General features: G+C 40.7%; 1 protein-coding gene across 11 annotated transcripts in view; it reads left to right on the plus strand.

Annotated features, from left to right (window-relative positions):
* The window catches only part of HDAC9 (histone deacetylase 9), a 546,236-nt gene that overhangs the window by 448,183 nt on the left and 74,501 nt on the right, over window positions 1-23,552 (plus strand). For all 11 annotated transcript variants that reach the window (XM_073003276.2, XM_078377172.1, XM_078377173.1 and 8 more), the window contains 2 exons: window positions 325-444; window positions 772-869. In XM_073003276.2, coding sequence (XP_072859377.2) covers window positions 325-444; window positions 772-869 — 218 coding nt within the window. The remainder of the gene's footprint in view (window positions 1-324; window positions 445-771; window positions 870-23,552) is intronic.

Here is a 23,552-nt window from a genome sequence, read left to right on the forward strand (position 1 = left end):
TATTTAATTGTACAAAAGGACTGGGATTTCTCAATGACTGCTCATCTGGAGTCTCAGGGGCATGCTCACTGTGGTTTCCTGATTTTTAGAAGCCAGAGTTAAAAAATGAGTGTATTAAAGAGTAATTTGCCCCAAAGTTCAGGAAGTTTGGGATGGGGAAGGGAGGGTGGAAAGGGGAGAGAGGAAAAGACAGAAGGAAAGAAGGTGGGGAAAGACAAAGAGAGGGAGAGGGAGAAAGAGAAGAAGAGAAAGCAAAAGGGCTCTCTTTTGGCACATTGGTTTGGACGTGATTGCATTTGTCACCTGTTTTTCTTTCCCCTTTAGGATGTTCACCATGGCAACGGGACACAGCAGGCTTTTTATGCTGACCCTAGCATCCTGTATGTCTCCCTCCATCGCTATGATGAAGGCAACTTCTTCCCTGGCAGCGGAGCCCCAAATGAGGTTAGGTTTATTTCTTTAGAGCCCCATAATTTTTTTTGCATCTTATCAAGTAATTGCATTGCATGATTGCCCCTAATTTTCTCATCCTCCACTGGTTCTTTAAATTGCACTAGATTACTAAATAGTCCACTGAGACCAAGGGACTCGGGGAGAACAAGTGCATAACCCAGAACAGTCCTTGTCAAGCCGGTGGGTTGATTTGACATACTGTTTGATGTTTGTTTCCAAAGGGCATTTTTAGTATGTTTTCTTATTTTTGTTTCCCTTCCCTCACATTTTGTTCCACCCTCCCTCTGGCGTTTCCCCCTCTTTCTCTTCTCCTTTTAGGTTGGAAGTGGCCCTGGTGAAGGTTATAATATAAATATTGCTTGGACAGGTGGCCTCAATCCCCCCATGGGAGATGTGGAGTACCTTGCAGCATACAGGTTGGTTCTGGTTTCCTTCTGAAAATGCCGAACAGAAGTGAAAGGCTAATGCTACATGAGTTAGAACAGCAGCAATCTTGAAAGCCATGGACATGACCTGTAGTGGAATTGCTTTAAAGTTTTTTAAAAAAAGGAGTGGGGGAGGTCTCTTGTTATGTTTGTGTTTGGAGACTTCATTGGTTTTTAATAAAAAGTCAGTGTAAATGTTGCTCAGCCACCTACAAGAAAAAATATCTGTTCATTAAGGGCCTAAAGTAGCGATGAAGAGTGTGGATTAGTGTGTTGTCTTTTTTCAACCTGTGAACCAATTAAAGGACTTTTCAAATTTAAGGAATATGCAGGTCTTGGGAAAAAAAAGTTGGTACCATGATATGAATTTCTTTGGGGCTCATTGATTTCCCTAATTTATTTTCAGGCATATGTTCTTGGAATCTCAGCCTTACATCTTGGCCTTAAACAAACCTTGGTGGAAGTAATTCCCTCTAATTTCAATGTCATTAACTTCCATGTAACTTGTTTAAGAATGGGATACAAGCTTCATTTTTAAAAAAGAACCTGAAAATCAAAGTTAAAGTTGCAAGATGAAAAGATACTTTGCTGTCTTCATTAGATAGTCTACTACAGAAGTGCAATGGTTGTATGAGTGAAATGAAGACAACATAACCTATCAACCCTGTTTGCAACATCACATCCCCCATCCACCTTGCCATAAGGATTCTGTGCCGGAAGCCTAGTTCCATGCAGTATATGCAACATTGCTTTTCACACAGTGGTGTTGTGTCTACCAAAATACTATCCTCAACATACATATTCTTGTCTGATTTTGAAATCTAACCAGGGTCAGGCTTCGTTAATACTTCTGTGGGAGACCATTATATCAGAGAACTTCAGGTAGAGCTTGGAAAGACTCTTGAAACCATGGAGAGCTGACTGTACTAGGCTATACGAACCAATTGTCTGAATCAGCCATCAAGTCAATTCCGATTTATGGTGATTCTCCCAGACTTTTATAGATATAAAGTATTCAGAAGTGGTTTACCAATCATGTAATAATGGGCTTAACCTACAAGAAGCTATATTTAGGCTGAATACCAGGGAAAACCTTTTAACTGTTAGAGCAGTACAACAATGAAACCAATGTCCTCAGGAGGTGGTGAGTGCTACCACGCTGGAGGCATTCATGAGAAAATTGGACAATCATCTGTCAGCTCTGCTTTGATTTGGATTCCTGCATTGAGTAGAGAGTTGGACTCGATGGCCTTGTAGGCCCCTTCCAACTCAATTATTCTATGATTCTCTTCTATGATTCTAATCCCTCCATGTACTAGCGCTCTAAGACTGTCCTTGCCTAGGCGACTGGGCACTTAACTCTACCATCCACATGTGTTCTGGATGATCTCACTTGTGCCCTTGCCCATGAAGAAAAATGGGGATTCAAATCTCTGACTCCACTCACTAAGCTATACACTTCCAATTCAGACAAATTTCCTACTTCAAACTGCTCATGTATTTGTCAATTTATTTCTATACTGCCATTCCTCACAAACAGCCCTCAACCTTCATAAAACACATTTATCATTAGACTGCAATTCTAAAATCACAGATATAGTAAAATATAGTATTATTAAACTGTAGACAGAAATAGAAAGATGACCAGTAAGACATTTGTCTGTACCACTCAAATACTATACAGATCTATGTGTTTTCTGCTAGTGCTTAAATCACAGCATGGGGGACAACTGGTTATCCCCTGGGAGGGAATATCATAGCTGTGGCATTGCCACCAAGAAGGCCCTGCCATGAAAGGTACCATAAGTAGAGATTCCACAGCTGGTCTTGGTAGTGTTGTGGAATGTAGTCCTTTGAGTCCTTAAGCCCTGATCCATTTAGGATGTTGTACATTAGTATTAAAATGTGAATTAGGCCTGACAGTTCAGTAACAGCTACTGTATAGATCTCAGAGCTCATGCAGTCTGCTTACATCTTGTTGCTGCTGTCAACACCTTGGGTAGCAGCATTCTGCAGCAATTGGACCATCTTCAAGCAAATCAATGAGTGCAACCACATAGCAGTCAAATTAACAATGAATGAAACTGATCACAATTTTTTTCCTGATAGAATATATTGCTGTAGGTACTCAAAAGTGCAGTGCTAAGGGAGAGCATAGGGACCTGCTGAATTAATGGACATTTTTTTTAGTTCAGACCTCACGTGGCTCAAAAAACGAGGGTTTAAATTTATTAAAGCTAATAACCATGAACATTTCAGCTCATCACTAAATTAAATGACTGATTATAGCTACATAGGTTTGCATGTGAGTAAACAATTCACTAAATGTAAACAATCTGTATGTGCATCTTAAGACAAAAGTATCTTGCTTTATTTTAAAGATGCAAATGATGAGTTTCAGCAGAAACCATTTTCATAGAAATATTATGGGTTGTGTAAGTAGAATGAGGTGGTGTGGTATGCATTTTTTAAGAATGGTGTTTCTCAGCTATAAATGTAGTTTTAGAAGAGGTAGCTGTGTCAGTCTGTGCTAGCATATAAGGCAAAACCAAATGAAAAAGAAAAAGATAAAGAAGACAAAAACATTGTGGCACTTTAAAGACTATATTTTAATGTGAGCTTTTGTGGACAAGTCTGAAGGAGTGGACAACACTGTCAACTAGATGTGGACATCTGCACATTTTGGAAAGTTACATTTCATTTCTCACCCATTCTTAAGCCTCAAGATAGGGAAGGCTGGACAAAACAATGCATCAACTGAACACTGCAGCTGCTTTGAAAGGATTGCAGAGCATAACTGAGAGCCTGGGAAAGTTAACTTTCTAGGTCAGTGGTTCTCAACTTTGGGTACCCAGATGTATTTGGAGTACAACTCCCAGAAATCCTGGCCAGCACAGCTATTGGTGAAGGCTTTTGGGAGTTTTAGTCCAAGAACTTCTAGGGACCGAAAATTAAGAAGCATCAGACTCTAGACTGTGACTCTCAGAATCATTTAGCCAGCATGTTTAGAGTCCTTGATAACTGGGAGGTTCTGGGAGTTGTAAACCAGCTTTTCTAAGTACTGGGTTTTTGCTGATCTGCTGTTTTCCACTTGTTGTCCTCCTGCAAGAAAAAGAGCTCACACAACATGACTAATCATGTATCAAAACCTGATTTTTTTTAAGATCCTGTTTGCTATGCCTGCAGCTGCATAGTTCAGGTTTTGACCTACCTGGTGCAGAAAAAGTGCTCGATGAAGTCACACATGTTGGGAACTGGGCAAGGGGCCGGGAATGTCAGGTTAAGTTTGTGAGGGCTACAGTTCAAAATGTTCCAAGCAGACAATAAAATGACTAAGTAATTTCTGCTCTGACCACTATCAAAACTTAACATTCCAAATGTTATAACTAGCACATACCTTCACTGCACTGCAAACATACCACGAACTGTGTAAAATGTGCTTCCTTTCCTCCACCTCCCCTTAAAAAAAGCACTCCTGGGTGGGCCGGGAATATACCTCATGTTGAGATGGTTTTGTATTCAGACATAACACACCTGAAATCGAAACTTAACACCAAACACAGAAATAGCATAAAATCACAATCTTGCACTGTTTCTGTGAAATGGGTTTTGTATAACCCAAACCCATTCCACATTAAATATGTGTGTGCATATACATATATAAATTTGTCTACTGTGGAAAACACCTAGTGAAAAGTTTCAATTACTTGCATATAGGCTGGTAAGCCTCAAATGGTGCCTACTCTAATACTTTGTTTCATTAATCCTCTGCCAAAATCTTTGTGGAGCCCTCACCAAAAAAAGCAAACAACCACAAAAAAGGGGGGTGTTTAGATGTCCCAAGGGTTTGGTGCTGGAGTTTAGCTTGTCTCACCTCCTAAATGCTTGGTTCACAGTCAACCTCAGGAACAGTGTAATATTAAAAGTGATAAGCTGAGCCAAGCACACTGGGTGTCTAGTCCCACCACATTGCTATCAGGAAAAAAATGAAACATTTGGATTGGTGGTGTCTAGTTCTGAACGGTCAGGAGTACTTTCTGAGGTAACTTAGCACAGGTGTCAGCCAATTGTTAGTCTCCAAAACAAACCAAATCCTTTCAGGTTAGACTCAAGGAATATTTTAAACCACTGAGTTGCATGCAGAAAATGATCTCCTCCTGAGAGCTTACACAAAAGCCAGCTTGCAAGTCTCCTGCTTGTGGGCAGACCCCATCTCAAGGAGAGGTTCTCAAAAAGTTTATTTGGGGTGATGCCCACTGTTAATGCCAGTATTTTATTTCCCTATTCCTAAGCAGCAGCAGCATCTGTACAGGTAGCTCAGCCATCCTATGTTTCCACCACAGTGGACCAGACCTACTATGTGAGAGGGTGGCTGTCAGAAAGAGAAACTGGTGGGCTTCATTCAGACAAAAATTGTTTGAAGTGACCTTTGTTTTCTGTAGGATGTGGGGAAAAAGGAAATCTCAGAAGTTTTCTCAGGAAAATGTCCTCTGAAACTCTTCTTAGCTCAGCTGCACTACATACCTTTCCTGATGCTGAGAAGGCTCACTTGTGGTAAAGGAAATTGGCTGCCTCTCTATATCTACATGCCTTAATATTCCCTCCTTTCATTTTATGAAAGAGCAATTTAGTCCATTTGACTAAGCAGTTTACTTAGGCTGCCAGCCTGACCCGAATGCTCTTAGGCAAGATGAAACAAGACCAGGTGTGGAACATAAATGGTACCTCCTATCCTAGTTTACACACCTCTGATACTCTCTAGATGGGTAGGACTACAGATCCCATAATTCTCACCTGGTATACTCATTGACCAGGTTGACAGGTAATGATGAGAGTTCCAGTCTAACATATCTGGAGAACACCGGGCGAGGGGGGGGACTGTCCTAATCCATGAATACTGTCCACAGTACCTCTGATATCTTTCTCTCCATTTATCTTCAGGAGCCAGACACATTTTGTTGAATGTATTCCAGACTGCTAGTTATAAATAATTGTTGTACTCTTGGCCTTTCAGGATGGAGATGGGATATTGTTAAAGTTTTTCAAGCTCACATGCTGTCCGGAGAAGATGTGGCTGGGAGGGGCCTTTCTGGGCTGGGCTGACTGTCACTCTATCTAGCCCTAACCGATAGTTGCCTCCTGCCTCTGAATTCAAAGAGAGCCCTGCCTCTCTGCTCAGTTCTTTCCCCCTCTCTAGAGTCTGTTGAAGTCTGCTCAATAACTCCCTCCTCAGACAGTGACTGATGATGAGAAAGGGGGTGGACTAATCTGGGGAACCTGAAGCTAATCTAATTTGTGAATTTGTGCACTTCTGCTAGGCAGAAATTCTGCAACAGAAACCACAGGAAACAGGTTCCTAAATTACAGAACAGAACCTGAATTGGATGTTGTACAAATGATGAAGAAAAGAAGTTCAGTCAACCATAGATAATCAAAAGGGGGTATATAGATGGCCATTGATCTGAATTGGGAAGTGATTCCAAAAAGCCCTCATTTGGACCATGCACCTCCCTGAAGGGGGTGAATGTAAAAAAGACCTAGATTTTTAGAGTACCTATGAACATTAATCAAAGGTTTTAACAAACATATATATCAAATATCTGGCTTGTTTCCCCCAAACCTATAACAGGTTTATCCAGTAAAGTGCTCTGTCCCCCCCCCCCCCATTCAAGCTGAAAAATCTGTATTGTCTGCATTATTTCAATATATTATCTTACTGTCTGAACTCTTTCACACCAAACCATCATGCTCTGAGTGAGTTGCATGGTATTTTCTGACTCCCTGAGAATTTCAGTGTATTGAGGATGAGAAATTCAGAAGAAGTCCCTTCTGCATCTCAGCATCATGGTTCACCTAAAAACAGTATGCCCTAATACTTTATATTGGGTAGGAGAAAATATTTATTTATTTGTTTGTTTGTTTGTTTATATCCCATCTTTCTCCTTGAAAAGGATCCAAGGTGGCTTACAACAAGGAAAGACAATATTTAAAGTTGAAAACAATGGGTGGTTGACATCATGAAAAGTATACTAAAAGTAAATGCAATAGATTTGTTGTTTTTGTTTTCTCTTTGCCTATGGTAAACAAACAAATTTATACGGATGCATGAATTTTAGGGACAACTGTTTAAAATGGTTCTGATGACTATGTCGAGTTTTGTGTGGATTCTGCAGCAAAATGTGACTCTCGGTGACTAAAATGTCTCATCCTGGTAGCTGTGGGTTAAGCATATTAAGCCCTATGGGGACTGTTTTGACCCATTTAAAGCTGCGAACATTTATTCTCTTTCCTGTTCCATTATATGTTGTATATTGTGACTTATTACTAATCTCTGAATCTGGCATAGTGGCAAACCACTGAGAGAGCAACTCACAGGTTCTCCAGCCCCCATCAAAGACCTCAGTCCTAGCAAAAGACCAAAAAGACACACACACACACACACACACACACACACACACACACACACACACACACACACACACACACACACACACCATTGTGGTTTCTGTAATAATTGCAAAAATGTATCTTGCATAAAGATCTTGTCTCATTCCTTTCCTCCCCGTTATGAAGCTAAGCACACAACTCTCAAGCACAACAAAACAGGTGTAATGCTCAAAAAGACACAAGCAACCCATCAAGAGCTACTACTTTACTACTAGGTAACACTTGCCCCATTTTCAGTATGCATTTCATGGGTGTGCACACAAATTATTCAAGGAAAGCCTGAGAGCTGGGTCGTAGGGCCTTGTGATGCTCCTGGAAATCCTCGTGATGTTGGGAGGGTATCTGTGTGAGACTGGCAGTGTGGATTGTCCTTGCAGATATCTCAAGGGCATACCTTATGTTCAAGACACCTTCAAATATGGTTGCACTTTGACTGTGATTGGTGGTGCCAGTAGAGCATAGGGAGGAGATGGGTGTTCTGGAATTAAAACAACCACACACAGTAAATATTCCTCTTCTTCTGGCAGCATTTTTCATGAGATTTGTCTCCCTGCCTGAAGATCTGGAGAAGTGCAGCAATACCCTGAGATTTTTGTCACTGCTCTGAGATCTGGCAACTCTGTTCCCCAGAGCTTAGAAGACTTATAAGGATTGCAGCTCCCACGATGTCCCAGCTAGCACAAGAGTTGCAATCTGGAAAAGTAACTTCTCCAAGCTCTGCCATACTTAATTGATTGCCCCATCCTCATCCCCTGGGATTACTAAGAAACGCTGGCTGATTTCAAGATCAAAAGAGAAGATGTATTCAAGCAAGGTGCCCAAATGCTCACTGGCTTGGCTGTTCTTGGGTAATACTAAGCTAGAACATGACAGGTCCAGTGCAGAGTCAATACATTAGAAGTCAAATGTGATGGACCATAGGTCCATCTTTGGAAAAATGTTGTTGTTGTTGTTGTTGTTGTTGTTGTTGTTGTTGTTGTTGTTGTTGTTGTTGTTGTTCTTCTTCTTCTTCTTCTTCTTCTTCTTCTTCTTCTTCTTCTTCTTCTTCTTCATCATCATCATCATCATCACCACCATCATCATCATCATCTCCACAACTATTCACCTGGCTCTCACAATTGTGCACTTTAAAAATTCTAGTCCTCTTGAAATCCAGTCCAACCCCGGGTGCTTTTTATTGGTCCTGTTATTGCAAGACCAGTTGCTTGCGAAATGATAATTGGTTTTAACTTTTGCCAATTGGGGCATGGCTTCAAAGTTTGTGAGCTCCAGTTCTGTCATATGCAGCACTTGGGAAAGTTACTTTTTGGATCGCAGCTCTCAGAATTCCCCATTCGTCATAGCCAATGGCCCTGCATGCTTGACGGATTCTGGGAGTAAACTTCCCTCAACCAAAAGGTTTTCCAAGTTCTGATTGTAAAAGAACAATAACACCGTTTGAAATTGATGAAAAATTTAGCTTTTTTGCCACGTCTTGGCACAGATTAATACTTTGTTTTAATAATTCAAAGAACACAGTGCTCCATATGAGCAATGGCATTTGATGCATTTTGGTATCGGAATACGTTCTGCATATGTTTTCTTGTAAACTAGAGGGTTATCTCTCCCAGTGTTTAAGTAAACAGCTGAGTTCCTCTCTGCCTAGGGAATCACTGTGTGCCCTGGAGTCAAATTGTTTTATTTTGGATAAGGCAGATATGTTTTGTGACATAAAAGGTGCCATCTTTCCATCTGTTAAAAAAGAAAGGTTTTCTAAGAATTGTTTCACCCCCCCATACAGCCCCCCCCTCAAATGAGCCTATTATCTTGCATATGTAATAGAATATCCTTGAGTTAGTTGCCAGGGGAGAGAACTGAAGCTTCATGGTACTTTTATACTCATGGCTTTCTGCCCCGTGAGATAAAAGGTCCAGACCTGTGAGTTCACAGTCAGCAGGAAGCTCAGAAGTGACAGATCCAGCTGGAGCATCGAAGGGGATGTTCTGAAACATGGAACCAAGGTTTGCCCACAGCTTGAAAAGTGACTTGGTTACCATTGGTAGTTCTACCGCCCTGGTGGTTAGTTGCTTTTATAGTTGCAATTTTTTTAAAAAAATAACTCTTGGATCATTATTCAAAACTAATTAATAGAGTTGCTTTCAGATTTTTTTTTCAAAAATCAGAGTACTGCAAACTGCTGGTCAGAGTGCAAAAGAAACTTAGATATTAGAAACCAGGTACACTGCAAAGGAATAGAAATATTCCTCATTCGGTCATAACTTAGTAATGTTTCAGTTATTATAAAAATAGATTAATTGCAAGCAACATTTTTTTTCTTTATTCAGTAAATATTTGTTATTTGTACCTATCTAGCTTTATAACTTGTTATTCATGGCTGGTTGCTGCCAAGATCTGGATCCCTCTGTATTTTTCACTTGACTTTAAGCTTTAAGAACCCAAAAAGATAAGAAGAACCATGTTAGATGCGCCCAAGGGCCAATCCAATCCACCATTCTGTTCACACACAGTCCAGTTAGTTGCTCAAGGGAGCCTGTTAACAGAACTTAGGTGCAACTTTCATGTCCCCCAGAAAAAGGCATGGTGCTTCTCAGAGCATCAGCTACCATCTCAAAGAACTGCATTGCTTCCCTGGGTCTCCAGACAGGGGACTCGCCTCAGAGTGAGATGTACTAGAACAGGAAAGGGTTTGACTCCATTGTATGCAGTGGCTTTAATGTTTTAAATCCTCCTCACAAGTCCATCCTCCCCACAACTCCCACCGCATACCAGGGTTCATTGGCTCAGTGCAATGGTGTTTGTATGTGTGCTGAACATGTAGTACTGGTATTTATTTAGGTCGTGATGTATGGAAGTGAGAGCTGGACCATAAAGAAGGCAGACCGCCGAAGAATTGATGCCTTTGAATTGTGGTGCTGGAGGAGGCTCTTGAGAGTCCCCTGGACTGCAAGGAGAACAAACCTATCAATTCTAAAGGAAATCAACCCTGAGTGCTCACTGGAAGGACAGATCCTGAAGCTGAGGCTCCAGTACATTGGCCATCTCATGAGAAGAGAAGACTCCTTGGAAAAAACCTTGATGTTAGGAAAGTGTGACGGCAAGAGGAGAAGGGGACGACCGAGGATGAGATGGCTGGACAGTGTCTGCGAAGCAACCAACGTGAATTTGACACAACTCCGGGAGGCAGTGGAAGATAGGAGGGCCTGGCGTGCTCTGGTCCATGGGGTCACGAAGAGTCGGACACGACTAAACGACTAAACAACAACAACGCAAGAGATCCTGTATGTCTTACTCATTCTTGTCCACAAAATATTATATTAGTATATAATCAAATTGCCAGGGCACTAGGGAAGGTTCAGATGAGATCACTGTGCACTGTATATTCTGAGGCAGTTACTTGAACATCAGTTTCAGAGAGCTGTAGGGCATGACTGCTAGATAGCTTTTTTATGTTCTGAACCAGTCTTCCCCCCCCCTTTTCTCCTCTCACTTAGCTAACTTTATGAAATTTTACTAAATTGTAAAGCTTAATACCATGTCAGTGGTGGATCTATTGGCTCGAAATCCACACTATGATTCTGGATAGACTGTCTGCAAGCATCTGGAGCCTCTTCAGCACAACACAGGCAAGCAGCTTCCCTACAACGCTAAGAAGAGAGATGCCACGGTAGTTACTGGAGTTACCCTGTCTCCTTTGTTCTTGTACAATGTGACAATGTTTGCATCCTTCATGTCCTGTGGTATTCCACATTCCCTCAAGCAAAGACGAAAGACTTCATACAGTTCGGTGGTGATGATCTCTTTACAGCACTTCAGCACATCAACAGGGATGTTATCCATTCCAGGTGCCTTGCCAGAGGAGGGAAACCAAGGCCGCTTTTATTTCTGCTATGGTTGGTTTGCTGTCCAACTCTTCCAAGACAGGCAGGCACTCAATGTTATTTAATGCTTCTTCAATTACTACATTCTTTCTGGAATATAGCTCAGAGTAGTGCTGCACCCAGCGTTCCATCTGCTGTGCTCAGTGCTGGATGATCACACCTGTAGCAGACTTCAAGGGAGCAGATTTCTTCTGTATTGGACCTAAAGCCTGCTTAATACTGTCATACATTCCTTTGATGTTACGTGTGTCTGCTGCTATCTGTATCTGAGAGCAGAGCTGAAGCTTGCAAGTTGTACTCGCTAGGACAAGCTTTGCATGCTGCAAGAGCTCTCCTCTTATTCTCGATGGCTGGCATCAACTCCTCCAAATGGGCTTCAAACCAGTCGGCCATCTTTTTGGTCTTCTTGCCAACAGTGGACAAGGCGGTGTTATTCACAGCGTTCTTGAAATGTTCCCATCATTCAGGTGCATTTGCATCATCTGGACCTGAAAGGGTTTCCTCAAGCGCTTGGGCAAATTCCTCCACTTTTCTTTGATCATGAAGCTTGCTGATGTCAATACGTGGTCTTCCTTCCTTTTTCGTGTGATACAACCTCTTTGTTCACAGTTTTACTCAACTACACACCAGGGAATGATCAGTATCACAATCAGCACTCTGGTAGCTGCGTGTGATCATAATACTAGGAAGGCTAGAACATCTAGTGAGGATCAAATCGAGCTGATGCCAATGCTTGGATCTTGGATGTCTCCAGGAAACTCTGTGTTGAAGCTTCGTATTAAAGAATGTGTTGCTGACACAGACCATAATAACAGCAAAACTCCAGCAAGTGTTGGCCATTTTCATTAATCTTTCCAATGCCAAAATGGTCTAGACAAGTGGGCCAAGAATTGTGATCAGCACCAACTCTAGTGTTAAAGTCTCCGAGAATGAACAGTCCTCTCTTTCAGGGACTTTTTTATAGCAGCTGCCAGATCGTCATAGAATTTGTCTTTCACTTCTGTAGTGGATGGCAGTGTTGGTGCATATGCACTAATGAGGGTGACCAGTCCTGCTGATGAGTGGAGCTGCAGAGACAGGATTATTTCACTCCCCACAGTAGGTGGAACAATGGATCTCAGAAGAGTATTTCTGACTGCAAAGCCAACACCATATTCCCTGGTCTCATTTGATGGTTTTCCCTGGCAGAAGAATGAGAAGTTTTTTCTTTCACAGATCCCGAGTCTGGCAGTCTCATCTCTTGCAAGGCAACAATGTCCATCTGCAGTCTACTCAGTTCCATGTCAATGACAGCTGTCTTGCGCACATCGTCTATTTCCTGCAGGTCGTCAGAAAAGCTGTAGTCAGAAAAGCTGGGGGTCATTGTCTGTACATTCCAGGTGCCCAGCTTTAGGGCAGAAGTTTTCTTACGATTGTTGCATGGTGCACGGTTATCGATCTGCTTGTCAGGTTTCACCCTAAACCCCACACACCCCGTGAGGTTAACAGACCGTGGTGAGGTAGCACCTTACTGGCTGGGGGCTGCCCAGCTTAAGGCTGGTGGTAGCTACCTAGTGAGGTGCAATGACCTCTCCCACTGTCAGAAGTAGCCCCTGGCATCATGCTCTACGCCAATCGAGCAAAGACTTATGACCAGTAACTGCTACTTCCCGTGTTGTTTAGATGCTGTATGCGAAGCTGGAATGTCCTCTCCAGAGCATGATGATACAGTTATGGCATTAAAGCAGGGCAAGTAGCTGGCTCCTATGTCTGACTTTGAATCTCTGGGTGTGATCCTATGGGCACATTGCTTGCATTCTGGACCCCTTGTAGTGCAGTCTGGTGTGAGCTACGTCCTAGCAATCACATGATGTATGGGGATACATACATCAGGCAGACCCTGATCCATGCCTCAGCTGTACCTTTTTGGTCCCACCTTAGGGCTACTACTTTTTGTGCCTGGGCTAGAGGAATACCCTGATGGATGGAAGGGTTGCTTGAAGAGAGATTGCTCCCAGTAAAACTACCTTTTCTGGTGCAATCAGATGCACACCTCTCTCACCATCTGATCACATCTTCTGTCTATTCAAGCATGCGCATAGTGCTAAATTGAAGTTGCCAAGTTTCTCCCCCCCCCAAGGCTGCCACATCTAACAACCCCTTGGCAGGCAAGTCCCTGAGGAATAGCAAGACCTAAACAGTTTGGCTAGCATAGATAACTGAACACTTTACTTCTTTAAATAAGAATTTGCCACACTTTGCAAGCATCCTTGTAAATGTGATTAAAAGAATTTGAGATTTCAAAATGAACTCAATGGGGAAGAAATGCACAAAGCTGCCCATCTCAGCCAAAGCACAAGTGCTGGAGATTGCAAAATGATTTCTACAGTGGCATGCTACAAAAAAGCAAAGTGGGAAGATGTTCAAGATGATTTTTGAGCTTGGCATCTCCACAACCAGAGTGACAATAGCAAGCTACAAAGCATCAGCTTAAGAACATGAACTATATGAGAGCCACAGACTGTCTTTGAAACTGAACAGAACTCAGGGCTTGCCAGAATACATTTCGCAGAGCTCCACACTCATTACATTCTCTCCAGACTTGGTTTCCAAGTTTGTCCTCATATGGTGTAATCAGGGTGGAAAAGTGACAGAGAGATAAATGCACAATCTGTGGATTCATTTGCTTTGCATATCAACCTCATTATGCATGTGATATGCTTGAAAGAGATTTTGTAACATCACTATTTTACTTTTCTCCATTTCCCAAACATGCCATGCCCAAAGAGTGGAGATTGGAAACATTCCTTATCTGGATGACAACTCCCGGAATCCCACAGACAGTATACAGTCGACCCTCTACTTATGGCTGCAGGTTGAAAAGTCTGTAGGTTGAGGTTCCATTGACCTAAAATGCATTGAAAACCGATTCATCCGTAACTGGCCATTTTTGTTCCATTTTTGTTCCATTTTGTTTTTTTCCTGGTCTGTAGGTCGATTCTCCGGCTGCAAGTTGAACCTAAATGTTGCGGCCAGAGAAGTCTGTAACTTGAAAAGTCTGTAAGTCGAGCCGTCTGTAAGTCGAGGTTCCACTGTATTGCCTGGGGATGTGGGGAATTGCAGCTAAAAAAGGAACTTTTCTAAAAATTACACTTTGCATTGGAACAGTACAGTAAAAAAACAACTGCTCAATGGTTTAGGTCTTTGGCTGTGGAGTCAGAGGTTGGAATTTGATTCCCCACTGTGCTTCTCTGACAGGGGCTGGACTCGATGATCCATCGAGTCCCTTCCAGCTCTGCAATTCTAAGATGATGATGATGATGAAAAATTACATGAACCCACAGCACCTTGCATTTTTCACTTTGGCAGACTGGCTAGCAGGCATGAGAATCTCCAGCTGTTTATAGGACATGATTTTCAAAAAAAGCCAAGAAAAGGGGCGATTATGAAATACATGGCCCTAGAAAAGTGCAAAGACCGATTGCCGCGCATTTTTAATAATTAATCATTGGTTTAATTTTGTTGAGCAACAACTGATCTCCTGGAATATTTTAGCAACAATGTTTGTTGTGCGCTACACATATGTGGCTTCATTCTTGGCATCTTTTAATATCTATGTCCAAAGGACTGGAGATATTTTTCTTTGGAAGAAGGAATGGAAAGGGGGGGGGGTAGCAGAGAAAGAACACTTCCACTGAGAATGAAACACCTAGACATTTTCTAAATGGCTTGTTATACTTCAAAGTTTACAATAAAACTAAAGCACTGGCCCGACTTTTATTTTGTGACACACAACCCCTTTCTCTTTCCCCCTTTTCATTTTTTATATGAGAACTCCAGCTTCTTCTCACCAAAACACCTTTGACTCCCTTTGCTCCTCTCCCCCTGAAACGACAGTTTTTAAAGCAGCAGATGAAGCTCATTTAATCCACTAGGGCTCCAGAATGAAACCTTTTCATCACAGAAATTAATTAGTGTGGCTTGACTTTCTGATGCACTTTCTTTTATTGACACGCCTGCATAGCAGGGGAGGGCTGGAGAGAGGAGGGTAAACGGGACATAGGCCTATTGCCTACGTTGAGCTATTCAAATTACAAACCATTTGAGGAAACTCATAGCCCTCTGGACCTTCTAAAAAAAAGGAGTAACTCAGGCAATATGAATTTGTTGTAGGCCTTCCTACTTCTTATGAACATGGCCCAATGAAAGTATGACAGAATAGTGGAGAGAAATCTTTTCAACTTTTGGAAAAGCAGGCAAACAAATGTTCTGCAGTATTTTGTTACTCTTACTCTCTTATTTTGTTGTGAACTGCCCAGAGCGGCCTTAGTAGCCAGATGGGTAGTTTATAAATTGAACAAACAAACAAACAAAATTTGATCAACAACAAGATGAGAAAAATCATCTGCAGGCAACTTAAGGAAGTAAAAGAAAAGAAAAGAAAATGTAACAATCCAGAAGTTCTGAATGTCCCCCGGTGTTGTACACACACCTCCCATGCATCTGATTTCATAAGCCTGTGCAAATTAATGCTGATTAGAATTGTTTCTAAGTCAGCTACAAAGAGCAAAGCAATGTTTCAACATAGCTGGCACTCACAGCTCTGACCAGTGAGGGTGAGAGAATATGTTTGGGGACATTCCCCTTCCTTGACAGTAAAGTCAAGTTAAACCTCCATCATCTTGTCCTGGGGTGCTGCAATGGAAGGATGGAATCAGATTATTTTATCCTCAGGCTCCAGTGTTGTGTCCAGTGATGTTTAGACAGCCAACTCTAATGCAAATGCATGACATGCTACAATAAAGGGAAAGGTAAAGGTTCCCCTTGACAATTTTTGTCCAGTCGTGTCCGACTCTAGGGGGCGGCGCTCATCCCGCTCTTCAAGCCATAGAGCCAGCGTTTGTCCGAAGACAATCTTTCCGTGGTCACATGGCCAGTGTGATTTAGACACGGAACGCTGTTTACCTTCCCACCGAGATGGTACCTATTTATCTACTCGCATTTGCATGCTTTCGAACCGCTAGGTTGGCGGGAGCTGGGACATGCTACAATAGCTTTTTGAAAATGATGGTCCAATCTGAAAAGTAGGCACATTGTTTTTGATGCAATATGCCTCATTGTAATAGCATTACAACATTGCATTCTGGAGCTTTCTATATATTGTTTAACTGCTTTCCGTTATTCAGTATTTTTATAAAGATCGCATTATTCAGAATTAGAAGAAATTAGAATTAGAAGGAAGGGTTATTCCACAAAAGCGGATTCCAGAGCCTTTTAACTACTTCATGGAATTATATGAGGACACATCTATTTATTATTTTGTTGTTTGTTGTTTATTTGATTGGTTATAATTAAAAAGAAATCTGAAATATGGGAACTCCTATATGAGCAAGTTTCTGTCTATGAAAAGATCAGGGTCAGGACTTGAGAAATTAAATTTTAAAGGGAACTCATTACAAGTAGGGTTTCAAAGACCAAAAGCATCCGAAATATTCTTGAAGTTGCAGTTTTAAAGAAGTAATTCTCAATTGCAAAACAATCATTATATATATTATATATAGAGTGAATTATTTCACTACTTTATTTTTTATATATAAAAATGGAGATGTAGAATCTCCTAGAAGTGCTGTAGTCTAACCTATTGTAAAAAACTGAAGCTTCTTTCAGAATCAAGATAAACAAAGGCCCAAAGGCCCCAGAGCAGTCAAAATCTGCAAAAGTAAAAATTACATATATGTGAGCATAAATGTGAGTGTGAATAAGTGACCGTGAGTCTGAGAATCCTTGTCCCATGTAACAATTGGTGTTTGTTCCACTGAGAGCCTTAATTTTCCTTCATTTTGATTGACTTTCTTACCTTCACCCCTAAAATTGAGTTCTGTGTTGGCAGATGGCTACCTGAGAGGAAAAGGTCATTGCACCACATTTCATTATTCCTAGAAAATATATTGTCCCTTTGTCCTGGAACACATGGTGTGATCATAGCACTCTATCAAAGCATCCATCTTTCTAGCCTGTCCATTCTGCTCTTCCATCTTCCATCTTGGCCAATATCTTGTTGCCATAGCAATCATGTATCTGTCTTTTTTGGCTCATTCCATCATGCAAATGTCCAGGCTGGAATAAATCCTCAGGCCTTTTTTGCCAACAGGAAGCCGTAAATTGTGCTGTTTATGAAACAAACCAAATATTTCCTTGATGCCATTCCATAGACATGCCATTTTACAACATTTCAGTGGTTCAGTTCATAGGCCATATATCTGTAGGCCAGTTCAATCCACATGTCTATACACCTTCAATTCAATGTACCCTTGTACCATAAATTCCTGATTAATTTTTTTTTCTTCTCCTCATTAGAAGAGTGACAAGTGGAGGTGGCAATGAAACATTGCACTGCAGAATGCTCCTCTTCATCGTCTTAGCCAGCCACACATGCCCTCTTGCAGGTTACTCCACTCAAGTCTAGTTGAGTCCCCAAACCATTCCTCTTTTAGGTGTTCTATTCCCCCATTCTCAAGAACTAGTTACCCCACCTTGGCCACTAAGCATGTTCCATCCTGAGTTAGTTTCAGGGGAGTCCTCATAAGGGAGTTCCCTCTATCTTTTTTTGCGTCTTCAATTTTTCTGCATTCCCTAAGCCTGCTCATATCTCTGCATGAAGCTTGGCTTGTGCAGTCTGAGCTACATGCATATCCATATTCAGAAAGAGAATTTCAGAGGAATACAGAGGAGACATTCAAGGGCATATGTTTGTCTTTATTTTTTATTCCCCCAAATATAAATGGCATATCAATGTAGTGATGAATTGTCGTGTAAGATGTTAAGGGGATGTTCAGTTTCTGAAGCCAAAAAGTGAAAGGTAAATTTCAATTTATATTCAAAATGGCGAGAATTATCGAGAAATATAGAAAGTCTGGTGTGTTGCTTTCTTTCATTTTCTTTAGTAAGAAGGACTTTTAGTCTACTCGCTGAGGTAGTTTTTGTTGAAAACAAAACATTTCAAATTCTTTGTCAATGAAGAAGGCACATTGTGAAACACATTGTACTTGCTTTAATTCCAAACAAATATCTCAATTTTGAGCATGATTTTAAGTTTTGCCTCTCTCACTTTTCTAACTGTTAGGATCCTAGTCCTCATGATACTTCTTTTCATTTTCTTGATTAAATGTCAGTTGTTCCCAGTATCAAAATTCTTCCCACATTGCAATGGCACTCCATCAAAAAGAAATATGTCTACATTCGCTTGTGGGCTCCAGCTGGAATACTGTAGACCTATTAAAAGAACAGGACTTGTTAAGTCAATGCTAATGTTAAGCCCCATTGATTAAGTGTGTCTATTTGAGCAGGGGCCAAACAGACACACTTCCTCCTGGAAGACAGGAGGGCCTGGCGTGCTCTGGTCCATGGGGTCACTAAGAGTCGGACACGACTTAACGACTAAACAACAACAAAATTTGAGCATGGACTAACAGTTGGATTTAGCCGATACACTTTAAAATAGTAAGTGGAGTTCATACGACCTACTGAAATTTCAAAACACATTGATGTTGTCACCTATAGGATGTAAGGCTTCTTATAGTGGCACTATTTACCTTCTCCTTTGTTGTTTCACATAGAATGTGTTCACTGTTATGAACAGGAGTCAGAAATCTAAGAGAAATCAGAACTACAGCTAAAGTCGTGATAGCTGATCGAATGTCACATTTAGAAGTTAAGGGAAATGGAAGAGTATTTCTCCATTTCTTTATAACCTTACTTCCAGCAGTATTATTTGACAAGGGAAGTTAAATTGTTGCATGTATTGGACCTTTTGAAGCTTGGGGCAAAGAATGGAAAAATTATTTACAAAAGCTTGAAAATATTTAATCACAAGAGGCAGGGAGCGACCATGTTTTAATTATCAGTACCTGAGGCCATTGGCTGGCTGGAGGCTTTCTCAAACAACCAAATGCACTGAATAGCTGTTTGCCAGCCTTAGGGTCAGGCCTGAGATGAAACAGATAAGATAATTGGCTCTAATGAAATCCAGAAGGCCTTGGCTTTCTTGTTTGAGCTTGGATTTGAAAAGTGCGTGTGGAAGTGAGGCTTAATTCAAACCAGTCCTGAACTAGGCCCATTTCTCAATGGCTTTGATATTGTTTGAAGTTCTAAAAGTGTTCGCCACACCACTGGCCTGCTGGGCTGGGCCTCCCCGGTCACCTTAATTACTAAGCTTTATTGCTGACTTTACTACACAGGAAAGGAGCCATTATATGTTCCATCAACATCAGCTCTCCTCAGATTGGAGGAAAGGGCAGGGTGAAAGGCCACTGTAGGAAGGGAAAAACTTCACTTTGAGGTACTCAGATCATTTACCAGTGTTGAATTTCACTGTGCTATGTGTGGACATTCCTAACAACACAGAAGTCAAATTTTTAACTTTCCAGGGGGAAAAAAAAAGAAAGAAAAAAAGAAAAGAAAAGAAAGAAAAAGTGATTACTTTTCAAAACATTTTGTTTGCCCATGAGTTGTGAAGGAAGCCTTTGTTTTTCAAGGTGGGGATTCCAACAAAGGGCCAATTAATCACCTTGGAGTCAGAAGATTTGAAAGTTAAAATATATTAGAACAGAACAGAGTATTAAATCTTGTTTGAACTGGAAATTAGAAAGGAAGCCCTTACGGGGAGAGCACTGGCCCAACACCCCCAAAGGATTGGTTCTCTTATATCTGGTGTGATATCTTGAGGAGTAATATGAGTGAACGTAAGGTGTGCTGTGAAAACACAGGAGATCCTGTGAGTGTCCCTGTAGTGGTGGTAGATTACATCTACCTACTTTTACAAAGTGGATTATTGTACAGTATATATCAACAGTAATTATAGAGTTTTAGTTCCAAAAAAGTGGTAACTTTCAGAATCTGACAAAGCCTTTCAGCTGCTACTTCAGCTTCTGCGGTTGGAGCCAATCTCAACAGCTGATTGAGAGCTGTGATGTTTTGAACAGGATACGTTTCCTTGGAGAAAATAGAGTCTTTCTAAATTTAAGTGATTTAGCATCATCTGATTGTGTTCGCCTTGAAGATTATGATAAAAACCAAAATGATTTTTTCTCCATTCTGAGAAGTGAGCACGGCATCTTTGTCACCATCTCAGGCAGTAAAATGTCTTGGGCTGCTTTCATCTTTGAAATATATTCAGTATGAGCAGAGAGAATAATTCACCCTGGAAAACTAAAGATGGAATAATCTACTAAAGTCATCATTTTGAAGCACATGGGGATACTTTTTTATATATATACAGATCAGACTGTATATAAGAGATTATTGTACGTGTGTGTGTGTGTGTGTGTGTGTGTGTGTGTGTGTGTGTGTGTGAGAGAGAGAGAGAGAGAGAGAGAGAGAGAGAGAGAGAGAGAGGGTAACAGAATTTTTTTTTTGCTTTTCCTGCTATATTGAACATGAAAGAACAAAAGGGAACAAGGGGAAAACTCTCTCACAAAACAAATGGTAGCTAATGTGGCTTAAAGGCAAAATAGCCAATAAAAGCAGAGCACTGCACACGTCTTTATTTATTTGCCTTTCTGTGTGAAGACTCACACGTATTTTTTAACAAGGTCAAAACGAGCATTAAGAAGATCCATTTCTACAGTCTATTTTGCTCCTAGCTGTGGCTTTGTTCCTGTGAAACAGAACTGTTCTAATTTAAATCATATGGATGTGATTTCACAGTAAGAACAAGAATGGAAGAAAGCAAAGGAGGAAGCCATGAAATCAAAGAGGGAGTTGGTGAAAGAAACTTCCAAAACCAAATGTGAAATCATATCTAATAGGCTATTGCTTGCATGTTTAGCTATTGGGAAAGAGCTACTTTTTCTCTTTTCTCTTGCTTCTATTTAGCAATCCTTAATTCTATAATCAAGATTAAAATAGACACTGTAGATTCACTGTAAACAAAATCCTGATCCTCATTGAAGAGCAAAGGGGGGGGGAACATACCACCTCTTGAACTCCACATGAGCAGCAGAACCGTCATTGTTAGGGCAACCAGTGGCCACTTAATATATCTCCAAGGAGGAGAGGTGTGTGTGTGTGTGTGTGTGTGTGTGTGTGTGTGTGTGTGAGAGAGAGAGAGAGAGAGAGAGAGAGAGAGAGAGAGACGGGAGGACAGTAATGTACAATGTTCCCATGTGACCAGAAATTAGATTGCTTGAGGAATTCGCTCTTCACATATTCTTATGCACATGGACCTGATATTATCTGCCAAAGAAATGTGCAGAGCAGAACGTAATTACCCTTTGGAATTTGCACATTTGTGTATTTTGTGAAATAATGTAGAAATGGATTGGATGGATTTATGAATGAAGGGATATTAAATTGGCACAGACAGAAAACAGACTGACTTGTTGATCATGAAAGATGAAGTATTTCATCCTATGTTTGCTGAACACATCTGTCTGATAGGCGCGTAGCCTCTGTTACTACAATAAGGAAGCCACCATCATTTCTATCTGTAAAGGTCAGCTGCAGATCTCTTTTTTTCTGTCGTGTCATCAGAATCACCAGTGTAAAACATTGCCAGTAGTAGCTAACTACTCACTGCTTCCAGACATTGAAAATATGATTTTTTTTGGACTATACCTACAAGGTTCTGGGAAGTATAGTAACAAAAAAAGTAACTTCTCTAGGCTATAGATACTGTCATGCCAGACAGTTATTTCGCATGTAGCTCTGATTAATTCCTAAAATTTCTTCCTGTTTAGGCACTCCTATAAGGAACCACATTCCCAGATTTGCTTTTATTTACTTGTTTATTAGCGGCATTTATATCTTCGTTCCTCCAGCAGTGTACAAGGCTTTCCTTCTGCTTGTGTTGTGCCACAACAACTATATGAGATAGGTCTAGCTTAGAGGATTTAACTGGCCTTAAAACACCCAAGAACACTAGCCTAGGTTTCATGGTTCATCGAAGGCTATAGAGAGCTTGGCAAGGAGGGATCTTCCCCAGATATCCCTTTTCAGAGGCAGAGTAGGGTGAATCTAAGATAATCCTTGGATGGAAAGGTGTGTGATATGACATGGTTTGTCCCAGTTGAGCTTGTTTCGTGTTTCATGTTTTTGCATGTAAACATTCCCAGAAATATAAAGGTGTCTAAACAAAGAAAGTTTTTTTAAAACCCCTGTAAGCCCTGAAAGCATATTCAGACAAAAAAAACACACACAAAAACCCAAAGAAATAAAAACCAAACATGTTGTGGCACATTAAAGACTGTTATATCTCAATGTGAACTTTCATGGATGCATCCACTTCTTCACACATTAGAAGTAGATGTATCCATGAAATTTCGCACTGAAATATAACAGATAATCGTTAAGGTACCACAATGTTATTTTTTAAAAATTTCATTTCATTTATGTGTTTATTTTAATATTTGTCTGGATATGTTCTGAAAAGCCTTTTGTGGACTAAACGCTAGCCTGGGTATTATATTGTACTCAGGCAAGGCACTGTCATCAAGATTAGGAAAGGTAACCCTGAACCTCATAATCATGAAAGTACTTTCTTCTTTATGGGTGAAATAAATGCCGGAGAGTCTTATCACTCACATGGAAATCTCTGTAAGCCAGAGCTGTCCAAGGCAGAATTAGAATGGAAACAGTTCATGCAAGAGCGAGACAAGTTCCCTCCATCAATCCCTGAGCAATGCCTCTCCCTAAGAGCCCTACAAACTTTTATAGACCTCTAAGGAAAAATCAAACGCCTGTATTTGCTACAAAAAGGGTTAATTCCAGAAAGAAACCAGATAATCACTAACAATAATCAAAATTCATTTGAATATCAATGTGTAAGTCTTTTCGTTTGCTGCAATAACTCCAGGCAACATCAGCTTGTCTAATTTTACTACCTTTATTTATCTACATTGCTTCTATGCTCTATATGTACATATACTTTTTTGGAAAAATGCAGAAATCTTACAGCTATGTAAAAACTAGGCATAAATGCTTAAAAATATGAAAACTAAACTTAAGTTGCAGGCAAATACTTAAGTCAGAATTCAGTTCAAAATACAGCAAAATGGCTTTCCAGAACAAAAGAGAATAACAATGTTCCAATTACATTCTAAAAATGCAAGTGTTTATAGCCTAAACAGGCACAATCAAAAGTCAAAAGGAAGAGAATACATATCTGAAACATACCATTAAAAAATAGAGAACCAGGAAAATGGCAATTCATGATTGCTAATTCGCTATTCAGAAACCATGAACTTTCTGACAAAATGAACTGTTTTTTGTGGTTTGTGTGATTCTGGACTTCTGGAAGAGGTAGAACACCCCATGCACAAGTTAGAGATGCCAAACTTGCAGCACATCTTCAGCAGACTTCAGCGTTTCCCCA

This window comes from Pogona vitticeps, chromosome 6, assembly GCF_051106095.1.
Source record: "Pogona vitticeps strain Pit_001003342236 chromosome 6, PviZW2.1, whole genome shotgun sequence".
NCBI lineage: Eukaryota > Metazoa > Chordata > Lepidosauria > Squamata > Agamidae > Pogona > Pogona vitticeps.